The 18544-nt window shown below is 41.6% G+C and overlaps 1 protein-coding gene across 4 annotated transcripts in view; it reads right to left on the minus strand.

The window, feature by feature from the left end:
• The window catches only part of LOC125465171 (contactin-associated protein-like 2), a 1711179-nt gene that overhangs the window by 1031070 nt on the left and 661565 nt on the right, over nt 1–18544 (minus strand). For all 4 annotated transcript variants that reach the window (XM_048558395.2, XM_048558386.2, XM_059638055.1 and 1 more), the window contains exon 4: nt 7395–7542. In XM_048558395.2, the coding sequence (XP_048414352.1) occupies nt 7395–7542 (148 nt within the window). The remainder of the gene's footprint in view (nt 1–7394; nt 7543–18544) is intronic.

Here is an 18544-nt window from a genome sequence, read left to right on the forward strand (position 1 = left end):
AAATGCTGTGGGTCCGCAAGCCGTCAGAAGGATTACCCATTGCCTTTCATCTGACCAAATGTTATTTGTTCAGAAAAAATATTGCAATCTTTCCATATACTGGACTTAGTCTTTGACGGCACGATCAAACAAATGAAGCTTCTCAAATAAAGGCATGCTATTAAAAATGCTTAGCCCAACTCCATGATGGCTATTGTGAGTGGATGTACTTCAGGTACATACTGTTTTCTCCCGTCACCACTGAAACAGAGGCCAGAATCCCATCACCAAGTAACATTTATTTACTTGTGCATAGTATACCTTGACCAATCAGCACAGAATTTGTCCCTAGAATTCGGGAGATTCTAAATCCCCTGTTAATGTTGGGCCACCCAATGTCTGCTGAGTAGCTTAGGTTAACAACCCCAATCAAGGACCTCATAGCCAATGAGGTCTACCTGTTTCCAAGCACTAAGGGGGGAAAACCGTAAGTGTGTAAGGGGACATGGTATGTTGTGGAAGGGAGATTATAGGTAGATACTGCCACTGTGGTCTTTCTGGTGTGAGTAGGTGCAACACAATGGTGGGCAGGACTAAACTGGTAGGTCTGGGTTCAGCTGGAGTAGGATAATTGCAGTCACAATTTTAGGTGATATCTCAGAACATGTTGCAGATTCCAGTGTGATGAAAATTTAAGAGATTATGAGGTAGTAAGGGAAATAGAGGTACAAGGAGGCTATAGAGGGCTGGGCGGTGGACAGATGACCAGACTAAACCTGGGACTCTTAGTGCCAAGTGCATCCTGGGTGGTCTTCCATCATTTCTGGATTCCTAAGTATGCCCTTTGAATGGAAAATAGCTGCCAGCATTCCAAGAGTGGGTGAAGTCAGCGTTTATCTGTCTGGACCACGATGCAGGATTAACTTTGGAGTGAAAGGAAGTTCTTCAAAAGGCAATTAGGTCATTCAAGAAATTGCAAAGTACAAGTTGAAGCTATTGGTAAACATCGAGTCATATTGCATGGAAACAGACAATTTGGTCCAACCAGTCCGTGCTGAATATAATCCGAAACTAAACTAGACCCACCTGCCTGAACTTGGCCCATATTCCTCCAAATACTTCTTATTCATGTACTTATCTAAATGTTTTTAAATGTTGTAACTTTACCTGCATCCACCACTTCCTTTGGACGTTTATTCCACACACAAACCACACTGAGTAAAACAGTTGCCTCTCATGTCTTTTTAAAATTTTTCCTTCTCAGCTTAAAGATATATCCCCTAGCCTTGACATTCCTCACCCTATGGAAAAGACACCTGCCATTCACCTCATCTGTACCTCTCATTAATTTATAAACCTCTATCAGGTTGCCTCTCAACCTCCGATGGTACAGTGGAAAAGGTCCCAGCCTATCTTTAGAGTTCAATGCCTCCAATCCTGGCAACATCCTGGTAAATCTCTTCTGAACCTTCTGAATCCTTCTCATTACAGGGCAAACAGAACTGGACACAGTGCTCCAGAAGAGGCCTTACCAATGTCCTGTACATCCTCAACGCAATGTCCCAGCTCCTGGAATGAAAGTTCTGAGCAATGAAGGCAAACATGCTAAATGCCTTCTTAACCACCTTATCTATTTATGGTGCAAATTTCAAAGAATTATGTACTTGAACCCTAAGGTCTCTCTGTTCTACCATACTGCCCAAGGCCCTACTTTTCATATCTACTGTATGTCATCATGTGTGTGAAATGTCTGCAATGTACAACTGTGTGTGGTGCAAATGCTGCCTAAAAACAATCTTGACCATGTCATTGATCCTTGCAGATAAAAGACCTATATAAGGCAGAGATAATCACAGAGAACCTTAAGAGAGGCACCTCTGGGTCACCAAGCACAAAACTGCTGCATGACCTGCATCAGGGCCAGGGTATTGATTATCTATCAACCTAAGCTGTATATATCAAGGCATTGATGTCATTCATGGGGGATGGGAGAGAAGGGTTCAGTGATTATGGCCTCTAGCCTGCTCCCTCATTCAATATGGTCATAGCTGATCATTGAGCTCAATGTCCTAATCCTGCCCTCCATTATATCCCTCGACTCTTTTCACCTCAAGTGCTATTTCAACCTCCTTCTTGAAAACACAAGAAGTTTTGGTCTCAACTACTTTCTATAGTAACAAACTCCACGAAGGCTCACCACTCTCTAGTTTAAGAAATTCCTCCTCATCCCCTTTATCTTTAAACTATGTCCCTGGTTCTAGACTCCTTCAATATTGGGAACATCCTTCCAATATCTAACCTGTCTAGTCCTGTTTGAATTTTATCGGCTTCTCTGAGTTTTCCCCTCATCCTTCTAAATTCCAGTGAATCCAATTCTAAATGACCCAATTGCTCCTCATATGTCAGCCTTGCCATCCTAGTCATCAATTTAGTAAATCTACGCTGTACTCCCTCTACAGCACAAATATCCCGCCTCAGATAACGGGACCAAAACTGCACTCTGCATTTGAGGTATTGCCTCACAAATGCTCCGTATAATTACAGCAAGACATCCTTGTTCCTGTCTCCAAGTCTTCTTGCATTGAATGCCAAAGTACTGTGTGCCTCTTTATTGCCTGCTGTAACTGTACTCTTATCATTAGCGACAGGTGGATGAGGATACCACGTCTCATTTAATATTCCCCTTTCTCTATTTACAGCCACTAAAAATGATATGGCTTCCTATCTTTGCTATCAAATTGGATAACCTCACATTTACCCACATTAAACTGTACCTGCCATGCATTTGCCTACTTAATTAATGTGCCCAAATTACACTGCAACATCTCTGCATCCTACTCACAGCTCACCATTCCAACCAACTTTGTGTTGCCTGCAAATTTTGAGTCATTACGTTTAGTTCCCCCAACTAAATCATTAACATGTATTGTGAATAGCTGAGGTCCAGCTGCTGAACCCTATGCTAATACACTAAGCATTGCCTGCTATTCAGGGAAAAAAAATCTTACTTTGTTTCTTGTCAGATAACCGATTTTCTATCCATCTCAATACATTACCTCCAATCCCATGCGCTTTAATTTTACTCATTAATCTCATACATGGGACTTCATCGAAAGCCTTTTGAAAGTTCAAATAAACCACATCCACTGGCTCCCCTGAACCACTTTACGAATTATATCCTTGAAGAATTGTAGTAGACTTGTCAAGCATGATTTTCCTTTCATAAATCCATGCCGACTATGTCTGATTCTACCACTGATTTCTAAGTGTGCTTCTTAGAAAATCCTTGATAATGGTCTCTGGCATCTTCCCCACTACTGACATCAGACTCAATGGTCTATAATTCCCTGTTTTCTTCTGCCTCCCTTTTTAAATAGCAGAGTTACATTAGCTACCCTCCAATCTGTAGGAACTGTTCAAGAATCTAAATAATCTTGTTGAGTGATATTGGAGTCACGCAGAGTCATTCCATAGGTCTCCTTGTTGGACTGATCCAAGTCCTACTTTGTGGAACATATACACAGCCTTCATTTGTGAGTAAAGTTAAAGTTTAATGCAGACATCATTGTTTTGTTGCAAACACGACAAATGATCCAACTGCAGCAGTTGTCTACAATACACTCAAAATGCAGAGAAAATGGAAAGGAACAGATGCATCTCAGGACTAACATCTTCTTTCAATGGTTGCCTGGCAGCTTGCACATAAAGAGGTTGTTGCCCTCAGGTTAAACAGGGGATACAGGAGAGCCACAGTCTATTGGTCTTAATACCATTTCCTTCAGGTGAGAAAGGTGCAGTGTCAGCACAGGCTGAGGATGTCCCAGGATACTGTCATAGAACCATGCCAGTAACTTGAACAGGGCCCACAACCTGAAGGGATGGGTGGTCATCAAGGTAACAGTTGCGTCAAACTTTTATATAACTGGGTCCTGCCAAGAAGTTCCTGGGAGCCTATGTGAGCTCTCTCAATTACACTGTACAAATGTATTAAGGGTATAACCAATGCTATTTCTGCTGAATCACACTACTTAATTGAGGGCAGTGCTACATCCTGAGCAATAGGATGCAGCAACATGCATAGCTAGCCTCCTGCAGGTGCAGGTCTGATAGACTGCACAGACATCATGCTGAGAGGTTCATATCATGTTGCAGCTGATTTCATCAATAGGAATGGATATCACTCCATTTAATATGCCAGAGGCTTGGTCTCGTCAGTTCCATTTCTGGGAAGTTAGTGCACGGTACCCTGGGAAGTACCATAATGCCCATTCTCTTGAAAATTCTTGTGTACCTGCTGCCTTTGACAAGCCAGAACCTTATCAGGATTGTTACTGAGGGACAAAGACTACTTTCTGCAACTGTGTTGCACTACTCCTTGACTGAGGTCATATCATCGATAAAACAGAGCTCATTTTTCAACAAATTCCAGCAGTTGAAAGGACAACCTAAGATAAGATTCTGCTGCTTGTCACATTAGTTTCACATGCTGTGTGGTGCTCTGCACAAGCCAAACAGAATTTACTTAACTCCTGGTTCCAGAAGATGTGAGCTGGGTGCTGTGATCATTCAGTGACGGTAAAATTATTGGTGCTTGCCATGTAAAAAGTTTGTTTTAGCTCTGAGATGTAATCACAGGTCACTTTTGGTATGTAAAAGTGAATGTTTTGAAGTAATTGAAGACTTTTTTGAACATAACACTTCAATATAGAACAGTGATAAGATACTGACCAGCAGCGTGCAGAAGGGAAAGAGGAACCGTGATTTAGAGGACTATAAGAAGGAATATGGCTTAATACAGGTAAGCTGTGTGACCTGGTGCTGACACTGCAATAGGTGTAGGACCCCGAACAGTTATGTTTACGAGGAAATGCCAGCAATGCCACCTCCATGACATGACAGGCTTCAGTTCATGATTCTTCTGCCACTATGCTGATAGTGAAGGGGATTTATGGACGGCTAATGCTTGATTGGATGTTGGCTGGTCATCAAAAATGGCACCATTGCCAGGGATGCCATGAAATCCTAGGACATCCCTCTAGTGGTAATTCCTTCTGGTTGCAGTGATTGGAAAAGTGACAAACAATGGACAAGAGGAGTTCCATGCAGGTATGTTAGGTAGTTAAATAGGGAGTTTTCATTAAAAAAAAATCGCTGGACCTCATGGAGAGAAACCCTCTATGACACTTGACAGAAAGCACAACTAGCTAAAATATACAAAGATTCCTCCTATTTCTTCAAGGTAAAATGAAGAGGATCATGTGACTTGCTCTGATTTCTACCTGACTGCAAACTGGGTGACTGTCCATTTATTTCCTACAAAGAGAAGAATTCAGGTCTCAAGGATAGTTAAATAGCATTTCTAGCTGAGGAAAGGGCCATGTGATTCTTGTTGCCATGGCAGCAAACTTTAACAGAGGAAAGTGTCGAACTTCTCTCTGAAAACTCACAGACAAAGTTCATCCACAGGGATCCATGGGAGAGATAGAGGATGAGGCAGCGGCTATGGATGAGATGACACTGTGATTAACTGTACAGGAATAGAGGTGCAAGCTTACGCTGGGAATGAAAAGCTCATGAGTGCTTAAAATAAGGCTGAAAGATTCTCCTGGCTTGTGCAAGAGATCTCCCGGGGAAAGCCCTCACTGTGAAAGGCAGGTGTGAGATTAAAAGTTTTCAGGTTGTGAAAGGAAAAGAACAGAAATAAACTCTTGGGAGTTAAAAATCACCTTGAACTGATTCTGGGAGAACAAAATGTCCAATTAAAGGTCAATATCACGTATATCTGTGAAGTTGTTCTTGATTGTGCTGAATGAACAGGTGAAATGTTTGTTGTTTGTTTGTACATTTCGGTTGGCTATAAATATAGAACTTAAGTCAATACTGCTTATAACATTTGGCTACAGTAAAATGTACCTCTAGTCTCGTAAGCTTCAGCCCTACAGACAAAACCCCAGGAAGTGAAATTAGGCTGGGTGGCTCATTTTCTGGCTTGCATAGATATGATGGAAAAAGAGTCTTTTTTATGATTCTAAAATTTTGAGTAAGATCTTTTCATGTAATTTGTTCATTCAGCAACTGAATGTTTGAATTTCTTAAGTTGGGAATTGGTAAGATAAATATCCCAAAGGTGAGTGCAGTGCAGTTAATTGCTGAATTATGGCTTGTACGAATGTGCCGATATTGCTAACTTTCTATTAGTACACGCAAATAGACTTGTACATTTTTTTTGATTTAAATGACATCTCAAGTTATTTAGAATTCAGTGTCTTGCCTAGATTAATGGAAAGCATGGAACAGCTTTCTCTACTGAACAAAAATGATTATTTATCACAAGTGGGGTTTGATTTCCAGCACGCTACCCCAGTAAGTTGTAACTGCATAAACAATCTCAAATGGGCCTCGAACAAAATTGTGTTCACAATAGGTTAGTCACGAAACTATTAATCATTAGTCCCTTGATAACAATTACAAAAATACTTTGCTCTCTTTAACTGTACTTTTTCTTGAATCCTTGCAGGAGTGATGAGTGATTGACATAGTGGTTACACTTTAGCAATTAGCTTTATCTTAAACCATACATAACACAAAAGTTCAATACTTTCACTTTATTGGTTGGATCCTAACAAATGGATTGGATAGATATACTATACAGAGAGTAGGAAAGGGGAAATTTTAGTTTGCTTTGTTAACATTGTGCTACACTTGTTTTCTAGAAAAAGCATGTTTGGCACATTGTGTGCCCATAAGTGTTGGCCAATACATTTCCATCTAAATGTGAATAAATTCTTTTGTGCCATGTCAGGAAATGTACAAAAATGTTTGGTTAGGTTGTTTATTTTAATTTCAGCTGTCAAATTGATTTTCTTTGTGGGTCTGTTCTGACTCACCTCCCTGCACCGAAAGAAACGTCGAGGATGGTACAAATCAATTTCCATCTGTTAGTTAATCAGGTGAATCTCTACAATCCTAAAGACCTACATTAAAATACTACCCACCCCCTGAACAAAATACATCATATTTAACTTCTTGAAATACTAATTTTCCTAGATGTATAAGTTTGCACTTATTGATCAAAATAAATTGTGTTTATCAGTGAAATGTTTTGTAATTTTAACCAAAGCCAAAAGTAAGAATTGGTGCTGAAATTTGAGGAAGTCACTATGAAGTTCTAAATTAAAAACTGGAAATTCCATAAGGGCTGCTTTCAAATAAAATGTCTCTGCTCAGTGAACTGACAAAATAATAATCAATGCAGATAAATCCTGTGTCCAAATATAATCCTTTAAAATGCATGGAAACATTTAGTAACTTTTAAGTGGTTAGTGTCACTCAGACACATACTATCTAGAGTTTCAAATTACATTGTATTGACCATGCACAAGAATGTTCTATTTCATACTTATAATCATACTTACAGTAGGGACAACCAAAGACTTCAATTCTCAACCCGATATGACCTTCACCATTCCAGTCCAGTGGTACCAAACGTACATAGCGTGCTATGATTGGATGCTGTAAATCATGTCTCACTACTCCATCTGAGTTTGTGTTTCCTGCAAAGGCCTGTGGGAAACAAAACACAGAATGTTTAGTATTAAGGAGTCAACATAGCACCTGAAAAGCAAAAGTGCTGATTTAGCTGAACATGTGAATGGGAACACTTTTTGTAGTACAAACTTGGTAAAGATAGTTTCTTTATTGTGATGTTTTAGACTGTACAGTATTACTTTCAAGAAAGTAAATCATTTGTTTATTTACACTGCCAAACGTTTGTACACCAAGAAAATTGGCTAAAATCATATTAATTCGCGTGCCGAATTGCTTTTTCGGTATCATCCAAGTGCAACAGTAATTCAAAATAATAAAATGTGAGGCTGGATGAACACTGCAGGCCCAGCAGCATCTCAGGAGCACAAAAGCTGACGTTTCGGGCCTAGACCCTTCATCAGACCCTTCAAAATAGTTGTGATTGGCCTTCGTCCCTGAATTGGGAAGGACCAGGTCCTTGTATTTGTGGCACCTAAAGTCAATCAGCTTTCAAAAAATGAACCCAAGGAATAAGGGACTGGATTTTCCAAGGAGCGGAAATCTCAAGTTGCAGGGAGGTGGGGGAGGAAATGAGATCTAAGATGGGGGTGTCTTTGGTCATAAACAAAAACAAAGTTGCTGGAAAAGCTCACCAGGTCTGGTAGCATCTGAGAAGAAGAAAACCAAGTTAACATTTCAGGTCTGGTGACCCTTCGTCAGAACTTGGTGTATTTGGTCATGTCCGGTCCAGTCTGGCAGGGCGGTCTCACGATGTCGTATAAGTTCTGGGGTTTATAAGCGGTCTGGGTGAGTAGTAGTTTGAGGTGTGTAAGGTAATTATGGGCCCACTTTAATGGGCTAGCTCCTAAGTAACTATGCTTTTAACAGTCTGGCTTTTCCTGAGTAAATATTTTACTTAATTCCACTAGAACTCTTCAAAGTCTCCAATTTAAAACAAATCTTCCAGAGGGTTCCAGCTGCAAAGGGGTTGGTGAGCAAAAACTTAAATTTCAGGGCAATTCCCGCAGAATGCACTGAGCTGGCAATTCCTCGGGGTCCCATTAAACAACTGCTACCTGTGCCAGTGGAAAATACATGACAGTGCTTTGTCATTTCAGCTTATTGTCTAAAACATTATTAAACTATACAAATCATGTAGATGAGAAAATCAATCTCGATAAATATTTTGGTGAAACCAGTAGTCTTTGCCTACTGTTCAAGATTGTTAAACCTATTTGAAATTTTGTAATTCCTTTCGCAGCCCCAAGATTCTTTAACGGGCTACTGAACAATATGATATTGGAACGCTTCATGAAGTACTTTGTTACTATAAACTTATTTTTGTGATTGTACCTGAAGCGGGAAGTATACACAGTTCAAGGTTAAACCAACTGAGTTAAATGGCCCAAGGACTTTATGAGATAACAAGGTACAGAGCTGGATGAACACAGTAGGCCTAGCAGATTCATTGGAGCAGGAAGGCTGACGTTTCGGGCCTCGACTCTTCATCAGACGGGTCTAGGCCTGAAACATCAGCCTTCCTGCTCCTCTGATACTGCTTGGTCTGCTGTGTTCATCCAGCTCTATACCTCGTTATCTTGGAGTCTCCAGCATCTGCAGTTCTTATTATCTCTGGCCCAAGGAGTTTAGTTGGGTCAAGGTCATGCACCCGTGCACATATGTTCACAAGTCATTGAAGGTGGTAGGACAGTTAGAGGGAACAGTAAGTAAAGCATACCGTATCCTTGGCTTACTTAATAGAAACATAAGAGGACAAAAACAAGAAGATGATGTTGAACTTAGACACGTGTTAGACCTCTGCTGGAGTACTGTTTATAGTTCTGGATGCCATATAATTGGAAGGATGTAAATGCATTGGAGAGAGTGCTTAAGTAATTGACAAAAATGGTTCCAGGAATGAGGAACTTCGGCAATGAGGACAGATCAAAGAAGCTGGGACTGTTCTCTTTGGAGAGAAGGCGAAGAGGAGATCTTACGTTTTCAGACTCAAGTGGACTGGATAGAATATATGGGGAGAAGCAGCTTTCAGAAACCAACAAGAACAAGAAGGCATAGATTTAAAGTGATATGCAAATAAAGCTAAGGTGAAGTGGGGAAAATTTTCCACTTCGAGTAGTTGAGGCACAGAATGCATTTCCTGGAAATATGTTGAAGGCAGGTTCGACTGAAGCATTCAAGTGGGCACTGTATTATTATTTGGATAGAAATAATGTGCAAAGGGATGGGGGGAAAGCAGGAGATTAACAATAGGTTCATTTAACAAACCAATATAGGCACAATGGACCAAACAGCTTCCTTCTCGGTTGGGGCACTTCTGATTCTGTGAAAGAATTTGAGGGTGGTTGAGATGGGGTGGAATTGGTTGATTTACAGAGGGAGTGGTGCATTCTCCTTATGGCTGAATTGACTGTCATCTCTAATGATATATGAATAGCATTTGATAATTTATTTTCCTTTATTGGACTGCTGTAGCTTTTATTTTGAGGTGTTGTTTGGATTTGCAAAGTGTAAAGTGAAAGGAAAATGGAAAGGATTATTTTGATTGAGGTCGACTTCAAGCTCAGGATTGCTTTGTATTTGACTATCCCAGGTGGGGATCAATTGTTACCTACAGCGTGAAGTATATTCTATCGGTGATCAACTTTGTTGTGCTAAAATGCTCTACATCAAGATGCAATGGCCATTTTCATACACAGCAGCAGCTATGTTGGCTTGCCTGCTTTGGGGTGCCATTGTAGTGAATGAGTTGGACTTTCTAAGACTATTTGGCTATTTGCCTACCTCAGGCCTGGAGGCAAAATGGTCGAGTATGAACTCAATTACTTGGCATGGAGCAAATATACATTTGGAGCTTGCGTGGAGTATGTTGAGAATGTTATACGGTTTTGAATTTTTGCTTGCAGGTAGCGATGTTGACAAGCCTAGGAAATTCCCTAAAAGGATATCAGTTTTATCAGCAGTCAAAAGTTTGATAGCTCAAATTCCTTGCCTGAAGTTCAGTGAATAGACTGCACTGGCACAGTGGCCCCTCTAATGAATAACAGATGGAGGAGCAGAAGGGGTGGTGGTTTGCAGCTGAGCAATCTAAATATGCAAACCACCCAGTGGTCATGACAAATTTAACCACAGGGTCTGATTTATTTCTAAATTCTCTAATTCACAGATGCAAGCAACTAGACTGCAGAAGGACAGTCATTTCACCAGGGAGAGATTCATTCAGGGCGCGCTAGACGATCCATCAGATGATTGGATGTGCAGGATCAGTCATTGCACGTGGGATGTCAGGACAGGGAAAGTCAGTCAGATTGTTGGTGGCAGTCAGTCAGATCACAGGCCATGGAGGTAGCATTTAGATGCTATGCCTAACTTGCAATTGCTTAGCATCATTCTCCTTCCTTCCACCAAACAAAGGATCACCCCTTCCTCCCACTGCTTTTCCATAAGATTCAATAATTTACCTGTGGTAGGCAAATCATCCAAGCATAGTGCAATGCAATATCGGACATTCTTTCCTGTCTTACAGGACAGAATTGTGTGCAATAGAAGTGAGGAAGAAAATACTATTGAGACCAAGTGCACCTTCATCCACTGAGCCCAACAGAGGAAAGAGCACTCTGCATCATTGGTCCAGCTGCAGCAGAGTGCAAGAGCATCAAATGTCACTGAACACTTCAGTCTGACGGTATGCTTTTACCTTCTGGTCTTCTCATTGTTGGGCATCCTCATTCTTCCAGCTTGAAATTGATGCTGCATACGATGAGGCCATAGACCTCTTGCTTTTCCCACTGCCCCTTTCTGATTTTACATCCAGTATACAAGGATTATTGTCACAGCACAGTCAAGAGTAAGGCAGAGATAGAAATGATATACCAGCAATGAGTTTATCATTACTTGATCTGACACTGCAGCCACCAACTCAGATGGTTGAAAAGTATATACCTTAATGGCTGAAGAGAGATGGCAGTTGGAGATGAAGAGGTCGAGGGAGGGTTGGAGGCCTTGGGGTGGTGCCAAGGAGGAGGGGGTGTGTTGGAGCTGAGAGAAGGGATCAGTAGAGGGAGGGTTAGGTGTACGATTAAAGAAGTAAGTGCAGAGGAGGGGGCCGCGGAAAAATTGTTCAACGTCCAAGAGTGAGCAGTATTCGTTGATGTGTGGATGGAGGGAGACAAAGGTCAGCCCTTTACTGAGGACTGACCATTCGGCCTCAGTAAGGGGGAGGTCTGGGGGGATGGTGAAGACACAGCAGGGCTCCTGTCTCCTCTGGAGCTGCTGGCTGTGGAGGCGGTGGGCGGAGTTTAGATTAGATTAGATTCCCTACAGTGTGGAAACAGGCCCTTCGGCCCAACAAGTCCACATCGCCTCTTGGAGCATCCCACCCACACCCATCCCCCTATAACCCACACACCCCTGAAAACACTGTGGACAATTTAGTATGGCCAATCCACCTAGCCTGCACATCTTTGGACTGTGGGAGGAAACCGGAGCACCCGGAGGAAACCCACGCAGACACGGGGAGAATATGCAAACTCCACACAGACAGTTACCCGAGGCTGAGATTGAACGCGGGTCCCTGGCACTGTGAGGCTGCATGCTAACCACTGAGTCACCGTGCCGCCCCGTTGCATCAGCTTTGGCAGTGGGTGGAGTTGCGCTGGCATCAGCAATGGGCAGACCGGCATCGGCAGTGGGCAGAGCGGGATAGGCAGCATCAGCAGCAGTGAAGTGGTGCGTCCTCAGTGTCTGTGGTGCTGGCCTCGGAAATGGAGGCAGTGGCATCAGCAACAGTGTCAATGGCGTTTGCTGTCCTGGAAGTGGCATACCTGGCCGCGATGGATGTGATGTCATCTGCGGGTGCTCCGACAGTGGCCACATGGCCAGTGGTGGTGGGCGCATTGTGGGGAAGGTCCTGGGTTGGGTTGGGTTGGGTTGGGGATTTACATGGTGGAGGAAGCCCATTTTGGGTGGTAGGCACCAGTAAGTTTACTGTACTTAACGGTTTTTAGTGTCCAATAAAGCTGAGTAGAATTGTGAGTGCAGGTTGTGGGTCCTATGAAGAATAAAAAACAGGAGAGGTCTTTTGCAAGTCTGGGAGAGGAATGCTCTGAGCTGGGGCCGGCTTGATTGTAGTGCTAGCAGATGCCGGTGCATTGCTGTGAGTGTGTGTTTCATGGGTCGCAGGGAGAAATGTTTTTGAAGGATCTCAATGTTCTGAATGTAGATATTGTCGTGGTTGGAGATGAAGAGGTTGAGGGAAGGTAGGAGGCCTTGGGGTGGTGTCCAGGAGGACAGGGTGTGTTGGAGGAGATGAAGGGGTTGAGGGAGGATAGGAGGCCTTGGGGTGGTGTCCAGGAGGAGGGGGTGTGTTGGAGGAGATGAAGAGGTCAAGGGAGGGTAGGAAGCCTTGGGGCGGTGTCCAGGAAGAGGGGGGTCTGTTGGAGGATGAGTACCTTAAAGCTGGTATAGATAAGAATCTGCATGTGGTGGGTCACTGAACATGTCTGTACTGCAGTCAGTCTAGGGGAAAAGGTTTCACATATGCCAGTGCTCCTGAATGTAAGTTCGTCTACAAGTTCTGTTATACAGACAAACAGAGACAGAGATTTGGAATTCTCATCCACAAATGGTAGTTAATGTTAGATCAGTATGCCATTTTAAATCTGAGATAGGTACTTTTTTGATATGTCAATGGTCGAAAAGGAGATGTGCCAAATTATGCAGTTAAGGTCTCAGATGAGCCATGATCAATGGCAGAATTAGGCTTGAGAGGCCGAATGGCCTATTTGAGTTCTAAATTCCCAATGTAGGCAGTGCTAGCTAGGCCAACATTTAATAACCACTGCAAATTGCCCCGGTGAACGTGATGGTAAGTAACCTCCTTGAATTGCTGCAGTCCTTCAGGTTTTAGCACTTAAAAACTTGGCACAGAACATCATTTAAAGCTCTGATCCATCCTCTCCACTGTGGATATGGCAGACCCAACTCTGATCATGCTTCTCCAGCTCAGCAAGCCAGGCAGCACCGGAGAAGTGAGAAAGTTGATGTTTCGGTTCGGTACCCTTCTTCAGAAAATCTATAGCTGAGCAAATGCTGTTTATTAGCACTGTTGATGGGTACTTTGATCATGTTACTGGTGGTCAATGGGTGACCGATGGGGTGGTATTTCGGAGCGTTGGATTTGTCCTGCCTTTCATATACAGAACACACCTGTGCAATTTTGCACACCGCTAGGTAGATGCCAGTGTACTAACTATACTGGAAGAGCTTGGTGAGGAGGTGCGGTGAGTTCTGAAATACAGGTCTTTCATGCTGTTGTTGGAATGTTGTCAGGAACCACAGCCTTTGCAGCATCCACTGCCTCCAACTATTGCTGAATATCGTGGAGTAAATCAAATTAGTTGAAGACTGGTATCTGCAATGTTGAGGATTTTTGGATGTGATCAAGATTGGCCATTCTATTGGCACTTCTAGCTGAAGATTGTGTATACATTAGGATTTTCTTTGGCACTGATGTGCAGGGCTTCCCATCATTAAGGATGGGGACATTTGTGGAGCTTCCTCCCCCATAGAGTTATTTAACTGTCCACCACAATTCATGGCTGGGTATTGAAGGACTAGAGCTTGGATCTGATCCATTGATTGTGGGATCTTTTAGCTTGATTTGTCATTTCACTGAATTATATCTTCATGGTGAGGTATGTCTGGTGCTGCTCCTGCTAATGCCCTCCCGTATTCTTCATTGAACTAGGATCCATCTCTTAGCTGATAATGGCAGAGTTGCACAGAGCTTTGCTTACCATGTCCCTCACATGGCAACCCACTGTCTATCAGGTGAATACAAAAGACAGTGGGATGAGACCGTTAACTTGGCTTGAATTTTGCACATTAATTCTCAAGTCCAAGCGTATGTGCATGTGTGCACATCAAGTAGTAGAAGGGCAATTGAGGTGTTTAATCAAGCTTCCAGTGTCTGGGCAGGTCAGAGAACATATTAAATAACTCTTCTGGCAAAGTGTCAAAAGGTCCACACTGACCTATTTCTCATTGCACAACTTTACCTGAAAATAAAAGAGACTCACCACTCTACAGATAAGACAATGTCAGAAATCCTTCTTACAGAAAGATATTAATGCACTGGAAGTAATTCAGAGAAGGTTTACTAAACTAATACCTGGAATGGGCAAATTGTTTTACAAGGCAAGGCTAGACAGGCTAGGCCTGTATCCTCTGAAGTTCAGAAGAATCAGAGGTAACTTGATTGAAACATACATGTTCCTGAGGGAACTTGATTGGGTGGATTTGAAAATGATATTCTTTCTTAAGTGAGAATCTATAGCTGGGGGTCACAGCTGAAATATAAGAAGTCACCTCTTTTAAACTGGACTGAGGAAATTTTCTTTTCACTGAGGTGTTAGTCTTTGAAATTCCCTTCCCCCAAACGCAGTATAATATTCAACATTTTATAAGCAGAGGTGGTAACATTCTTGATTACCAAGAGAATGAAAAGTTACCAGGGATATGCAGGAATGTTGAGTTAACATTGAAAACAGATCAGTCATTTCCTTATTGAATGGCAGAGCAGGTTTGAAAGGGCCAAATGTTCATATGTTCGTATATTGGTAAACTGAAGAACTCCATTATAGATATCAATGGACCCAAACTACATGGTGGGATACCATTAGGAAGCTTTGGCAGAAGAGAAGCTGATGGCTAATGCCTTTGGATATTGAGAGTGAGAACAACCCTTCCCCTTCTACAGGAAAATCAAACAAAAAAATGTAGATGGAAAGGAAAGAAAATGACATTTTAATTTAGCAGCAATGACTTGATGCAAATCTTTTGAACATCAAAGATCAGGTGCTGAATCTTTGTGCCTGTTAGATGCTTTTCTGCTTTTAAACTATTGTAACATTAAAATGGGTTAGGTTAATAAAATTAGTTTGAAAATTATAGCATGACTACGGAGAAATATGTAGCAACAACAAAAAACTGAAAGAGAATACAAAGACTAATCTACATAGATAATTCAATAATTAGTAACACATAATTGGAAACTTGAGAAAGATCATGTCACACATCTGCTCCACTATCCAATCACCCAACCTTACACCACCCAGACAAATGTGAATCATATTATTGGATGTAGATGTGCAAATAAATATCACTTTCTAATTTGCTAATTTGAGCAAACTCAATTCAATGGTTCAGAGAAAATTTAGCAGTTTCACGCTGGGTGAAACAAATAACATGACTTTATAAACTCTCAGTAAGCCTTGTCTCCACAGTAACTCATCTTATGACCAGCGGGTTTGGCAGCATCTGTACAGAGATAACATTTCTAGTCAAGTCTGACTCTTCAAGAGGAATCATATTCAGCTTGAAATATTCACCACTTCTCAGCACATAAATGCTTCCAGACCTGCTGAGTATTTTCATCACTTTCTGTTTTTATTTTAGATTTCCAATGTGCCTAGCATTTTGCTTAAATTTACTGACAACTTGACATTATCGAACTGTAAACATTCACTGCATTCACACAAACGCAAGTTCACTTCATATTTTTCAAATGTTAAATTGAAATTAAATTTTTAAAACTTTCAAAAAATTGACAGACTTAAAACACCAAATTATTCATTTTCTTGAACCATTGCTCAGCAGTATGTTCAACAATGCTGTTAGAAGCTTGTGTGGCCTTCTTCCAAACCACAGGATGATGGCAGCGTGTCTTTAAGAGAGATGTGTTCTGTGCCGTTTCTCTTGCAGGCAGTCGGGGTGGTGGTTTGCCACAGTGGTGCCGGAATACCTGCTTCAAACATCTTTTGTGTTCTCCCTGGGAGTTATTTTTAAAATGAAACAAAAGAACCGTGGGCAGGGTCATGGCTTATACTGACCTAGGACGGCTTTTAGTTTTGCTTTCACTTAGCAAGAAGGCTTTCTGCTGACCGCTGAGCTAAATGCTAATATCTCTGTTCCTAGAATGAAGCTGTATTGAGCAAGGGTCCCTCTTAAAAGCCAAAAGTGGCAGATTTTTTTTCTTTCTTCTGGACTGAAGAGGGACAGCACAGGAGTATCATGAGTATTTTGCTGAATTGTGCTAAAATTTTTTTGATTCCTTCCAAATATTACGATATGACAGTGATTTTTTGCCTCTACCTCATTGTGAAATATCTCATGACTTTTTTAAAATTCATTCATGGGAATGTGGCCAATGTTTATTGCCCATCCCAAGTTATATTTGAGAAGGTAATGGTGAGCTATCTTCTTGACCTGCTACAGTGCACACCCAAATGTGTCAAGACCAAGACAAGATCTAGTCTTAGGCTGACAAGTAACAAATATTATTCCCACCATACAGGTGCTGTATAATACAATCTCCAACAAGAGAGAATCTAACTAATGTCCCTTGAGATTCAATGGCATTACCATTGTTGACTGCACCACTATCAGCGCCCTGGGAGTAACTGTTGACCAGAAACTGAACTGGATCAATACAATGGCTATTAGAGGAAATGAGAGGCTAGAAATTCTGCAGTAAGGTCAAGAAATTTTCCCTGAAGTCAGGGAACTAAGAAAGTTCACATTTCTCAGTGCAACCAATGGCAAAAGGTACAGTGATGTGCAAGTGGCCACCTTTGGCATCTAGGCAACATTTGAGTTCACACGGTATCAATGAGCCTTTGAAAATTGAAGTCAATTAGAGTCTGGCATTAAAATTTCTAGCAATTGCATCCAACCCACTGAAAAGATACATGGAAGTGAAATATTGTGCACCATGGAAATCTGAAATTAAAACTGAAAGCACTGTAACTCAGCATGTCAGGCAGCTTCAGTGGGGCCAGTGATAAGGATAATGCTTCAAGTCCAATATGACTCTTCTGTAGAACTCAATGGAAGATGGTTATTGTTGGTGGAGACCAATCCCAGTCCCAGGGCACTGCTTCAGTAGTTCTTCAAAGTAGTGTCCTTGACTCAACCAACTTCAGATCGTTCATCTCCATCATATTGTCAAAAGTGAGGCTGTTTGCTGATAACTGCAGCAGGTTCAGTTACATTTACAAATTTTAGATACTGGAAATAATCTGTGGCCACATGCAGCAAAATGAGGAAAATATTCAGGCTTTAGCTTATAAGCGTAAGTAACACTGGCTTTGCACAAATGCCAAGCAAGGGCCATTTCCAAAAAGAGGGAATCTAATGATCTCACATTGGCATTCAACAGAATTACCACTTCTGAATCCATGACTATCAACATTCCGGGGATTACTGTTGCAAAGAAAGCTATCTGGAGGTTTTAAATAAGTCCTGCGTTGACAAGATTAGGTTAGAGGCTGGGAATTCTGTGTCAAGAAACTTACCTCTGACTCTCAAATTCTGTTGTCAAGATACAAGTCAGTTCTCTGATAGAATACTGTCCACTTGCCTGAATGAATGCTGCTGCTCAATTAATTCAGCACCATCAGGTCAAAACACCCTCGTTGATTGTGATTTTATCTATCACCAGCAAACAACAGCTGTGGTGTGCACCATGTAAAGGTCGCACTCCAGCAATTTCAAATCCTCTTTTGACAGCAACACCCAAAACCACAGAACCACATAAGTATTATCATGCAGGAGGCCATTTGGCCCATTCTTTGCATTTGAAGGAATTAAGTCCATGAGAGTGTCACAATCTCCAATTTTACCTCCTCGCCACACACCATCATGACTTGGAATATTGCCACTTTTCCTTCATTATCACTGGCACAAAAATCTGAAACTGCCTTGTAAACAGCACCGTGGATCTATGTACAAGACATATTCAGCAGTGGATTTGAGAGGGCAGATCGCCATCACTTTATCAAGGGCAAGAACGGACATCAAATGTTCACCTTGCTAACAGTAATAATATCTCATGGATGAATGAAAGCAGAAAATTTCTTAATCTGCTAGAACTTCCCTGCATTTGTACTTTAATTTCAGATTTACACCACCTATAATAGTTTGCATTTTATTTTAATTCATTTCATTAACAAATGTCAAC

This window comes from Stegostoma tigrinum, chromosome 2 (assembly GCF_030684315.1).
Source record: "Stegostoma tigrinum isolate sSteTig4 chromosome 2, sSteTig4.hap1, whole genome shotgun sequence".
NCBI classification, from domain to species: Eukaryota; Metazoa; Chordata; class Chondrichthyes; order Orectolobiformes; family Stegostomatidae; genus Stegostoma; species Stegostoma tigrinum.